This window comes from Candoia aspera, chromosome 4 (assembly GCF_035149785.1).
Source record: "Candoia aspera isolate rCanAsp1 chromosome 4, rCanAsp1.hap2, whole genome shotgun sequence".
Lineage (NCBI taxonomy): Eukaryota > Metazoa > Chordata > Lepidosauria > Squamata > Boidae > Candoia > Candoia aspera.
This window is the reverse complement of record NC_086156.1, coordinates 111,359,082-111,363,235: the sequence shown is the minus strand read 5'-3', so window position 1 is coordinate 111,363,235 and position 4,154 is coordinate 111,359,082. Positions and strand designations below refer to the sequence as shown.

Below are 4,154 nucleotides of genomic sequence, written 5' to 3'. Positions count from 1 at the left end.
TAGCCAAGAATGATTTTCTTTCCATTTTTCCCTTTCCCCCCATTCATTTTTCCATGTATTTTAAGGTGAAGACATTCACCATAATATCCTCAGGTCTCACAGGTTTGAAATGCCCTTCAGATCAGGTGGTAGCACAAATAATTTAGGGAATCAAAGTTTACCCTTCAGTGATGTGTTTTTCAAACTTGGAAACTTTTAGAGCTGTGTACTTCAACTCCCCAAATTCCAGCCAGCATGTTTGGTTGTAATTATGAGGACACCAACATCTTGTCCTGTATATTAGTAACTTTATAATCCAGTAATATGTTGTACATAATTGTGTAATATATTGTATGACATCATGATATACTTAATGTTGTGTCCCACCCCCATTGTCCATCTATATGGACAATGGTGGTCTCCTCATAACTGGTTGTATTTACATGGAGACTGTCTCTTTGGGATTCTTAAGTTTGGATTCTTGCCCCAAATTGGGGCAGGAGGTGAAATTCAATGGCCTAAATGTCCCTTTCCAACTTTGAGATTTTATGATGATTTAACTCTAAGTCAAAGTACAACATTCCTTAAGAGTGGAGGTCAGAAAATGTGGGATCTAGAATGCCCAGGGAATGTCACTTCAGATGGCCAATAAGATGGTAACATACATAGACCTGAAAATGTTACACTGTGCAAGGATAATATACATTGACACACCATCCCTAAGAGATACTAATTTTGGTCTAGTGGTTAAGGTGCTGGGCTAGAAACCAGGAGACTGAGAGTTCTCGTCCCGCCTTAGGCATGAAATCCGCTGGGCCAGTCACTCTCTCTCAGTCCAACTCATCTCACAAGGATGTTGTTTTGTGGAAAATAGGAGGAGGAAGGAGTATTAGGTATGTTCACCACCTTGAGTTGTTTTTAAAAATAATGAAGGTGGGATAGAAAATAAATACATACATAAACAAATAAATGAACACATGACCACACCAATTTCTTACATCTCCAGCATGAAAACTCTTAATATCCATCCTTTCAAATACATTCTGTGGGGAGTCAAATGCACCCAATATACAATTTTCTTGATGAATTAACCTTCATTTCAAATCTGTCAATACCAGGTTAATATTTTTAAGGACCTGAATCCATTGCTGGGGCTTTATCAGAAATACACTTCTTAGTCCTAAATTTAAATATCCCAGAAATGTCCACAGAATAAAATTATTCTGGAGCTTTTGATAAAAATATGTGATAGGAGTAATTTCTGTCATGGATTCCATCTGGCAGGAAAGCAGCTTAGGGGCTTTTAAGGCAGCTGAAATTTGGGTCCTCGTTGATCTGTCAGAGCATGCCCCGTATGGACCAAAAACTTTTCATTGCTCATCCTCCTGGAAATTAAACACATTTTCTGCTCTAGGTTGTTCCAAGCACTTTCCAGGGTCACATAGGAAATAGAGAAGAACTTTTGAACTTAGCACACAAGGCATAATATTCCATTATTTTTTCATTCCACCAACAGGTGGTTGGTAAAATATTGGCCCAATGATATATTTCCAGATCAGATAAACACCACCTTCCTCAAATGTTAATCTTAATTTAGCTAAGGAAAACCTTGCTGGTCCACTTTCCAAAATCAATTTCCTAAATAATGTATGAATGCCAAGCCAATATTGATTTGATATTAACATAGGAATACCTCCAAGAACTTCAATCAAACAATATCATTAAATTTATCTGATAGAATTAACTGTGATACATTACATTAACATCTTTATTATTTACAGTTCTCTATGAATCTACAAATATACTGTACATTCATGCATAAATTCAATTTGTTGTGAGGAAAAATCCGTACAATAATATTTACCTACCAGCTACAATAGTTTCAAGTTATAATTCCAGCTTCTGCCCATGCTTCCCAGTCAAATGATTTACCACCAATTTTCAAAATAGAATTTTCCCAAACAGTTAGATATTCATGAGTCTCATTATCAAAATTCAATTGACATCTCCATGTGGCCAAAAATTTCTCATTCTTCATTCTCCTGGAAATTAAACACATTTTCTGCTCTGGGTTGTTTCAAGCACTTTCCATGATTACAAAGGAAATAGAGAAGAACTTTCCAACTTTTACCAGCTGATAAGGGATAATATTCTACTATCTTTTCATTCCACCAGGAGGTGGCTGGTCAAATACTGGCCAAATAATATTTTTGCATATCGAATCAATTAAAACCACCTTCTTCAAATGTTAATATCAATTTAGCTAAAGAAAACCTTGCTGGTCCGCTTGCCCAGATCAATTGCCTAAAAAAACTATCAATCCAAAGGAAATATTCATTCAGTATTAACTGATGTAAGACTACTTTGTTCCTGCAAAACAACATTTCCTTTCCTACCATCCTCTAAATCAATGGGTGTTGAAGCTCAATCTTTCTTACCATGAAAGATGGGGACTATCAAATGCCTTAGAATGTCAGTTTTCATAATGAGTCATGATCCTTTAGTGCCAGATCGTTATCAAAAAGTTATTCCAAATTATTGACAGCACCAAAATTCACCACTTGTATTTTTTTCCAACCATCGTTTTTAAGTTTCTCCTCTGATTCCAATGAGGCTCCGTCAATAAACGACACTAGGAAGTCCAGAGGGTGCGAAGTGATGCTACCGGTCAAAGTTCCAAAGAAAGGAGCCTACAGAGCAGATCAATATTAGTGCCATTACAGATTAATAAGAAAATTGATACCTTTTCATCATGTATGAAGAACATTCAAAAGGTCTCATTCCATGATAAACCCTTCCTGGGATTCAAGCTTGATTGAAGCAATGGGTACTGGCACCATACCTCAAAATACTGGGCTAGGAGTGTTGACCTGCTGCATCTTCCATCTTTAGGAGTAAGGCAAGGTAAAACAGTGATACAATATCTTTGATAGACAGTCCTCCCACTCCAAGAATAGGATTGCTTCTCCAAAGAGGTCTATGTTTAGTTTTTAGGGAAAGTTGGTGTCCATTTTGTTAAGGCTTTCGAAACTGCTTCTTTCACTTCATTGTTCCTAATGGTGTAAATGAAAGGATTGAGCACTGGAATGAGTATAGCATTCACCACAGAAACAGACTTGATTACACTGAAGGAAGAGTTCTTGACAGTTGGCCTTAAATAGACAAAAAAGACTGACCCATAGAAAATGCAGACCACAATCAGGTGGGAAGCACAGGTAGAAAAGGCCCTCTGCTGTCCAGTGGTTGAAGGCATTCGGAGAACGGTGGAAATGATGAAGAGGTAAGAAATGAGGGTGAAAAGCAGGGAGGACATAATCACAACCACAGTAACTAGGAAGCCAAGGGCTTCAATGACATGGATATCTCCTCCTGCAATCTTCAGCACAGGTCCCACATCACAAAAGAAATGATTGATAATGTTGGAGGTGCAGAAGGGTAAGTTTGCAATCATTACTACTTGACAAATGATGGAGAAAAAGCCTCCAAACCAGGCTGTTATTGCTAGTTTAAGGCAGACCCCAGAAGTCATGATAGTGGCATACCTCAAAGGATGGCAAATGGCTAAGTATCTGTCCAAGGATATCAGAGTGATGATAAAAAATTCTGTGACCCCGAAAAGGAAATAGAAGCACAACTGTATTACACAGCAATAAAAACAGATGGAATTATTTGCAGAGAGGTAATTGAGTAACAGCTTGGGTATAAAGGCTGTGGTGTGTCCAATGTCGATGAAAGAAAGGTTGCTAAGAAAGAAATACATGGGTTTCTGAAGGTGTCGATCCACAAGAACCATCACAACGATGAGCCCGTTGCCCATCAGACACAGGAGGTAGAGCAGGAAGACACCGGCATACATCATGCCTTCCATTCCCCAAACACTTGGCAATCCAACAAGAATAAATTCAGTTGCTCGTGTACAGTTGGTCAAATTCATGTCACCTTTCCTTGTCAAAAAAAGAAAATATGGAATTTTAACTGAATCAAAACTTAGCTACATTTCTAAACACATCTTTCATACACTACAGTGACAACACAGGGAACACATGACTGGATTTTCACATCAAGTTAACGAAAGTTCTGCATACCTTTGGTAGTTAAATAAGACATCTCCATATAAATATCACTTATGATTTCCCAGGTCCATCCCTGGAATCCCACAGAACATGTAGCCGAAA

At 37.9% G+C, this 4,154-nt stretch overlaps 1 protein-coding gene across 1 annotated transcript; it reads right to left on the bottom strand.

Moving 5' to 3' along the window:
* Window positions 1-2,962: 2,962 nt before the first annotated feature.
* LOC134497095 (olfactory receptor 6X1-like) lies at window positions 2,963-3,913 on the bottom strand. Its single transcript, XM_063302807.1, has one exon. The coding sequence runs from the start codon at window positions 3,911-3,913 to the stop codon at window positions 2,963-2,965; it is 951 nt and encodes a 316-aa protein (XP_063158877.1).
* Between the last annotated feature and the right edge of the window lie 241 nt (window positions 3,914-4,154).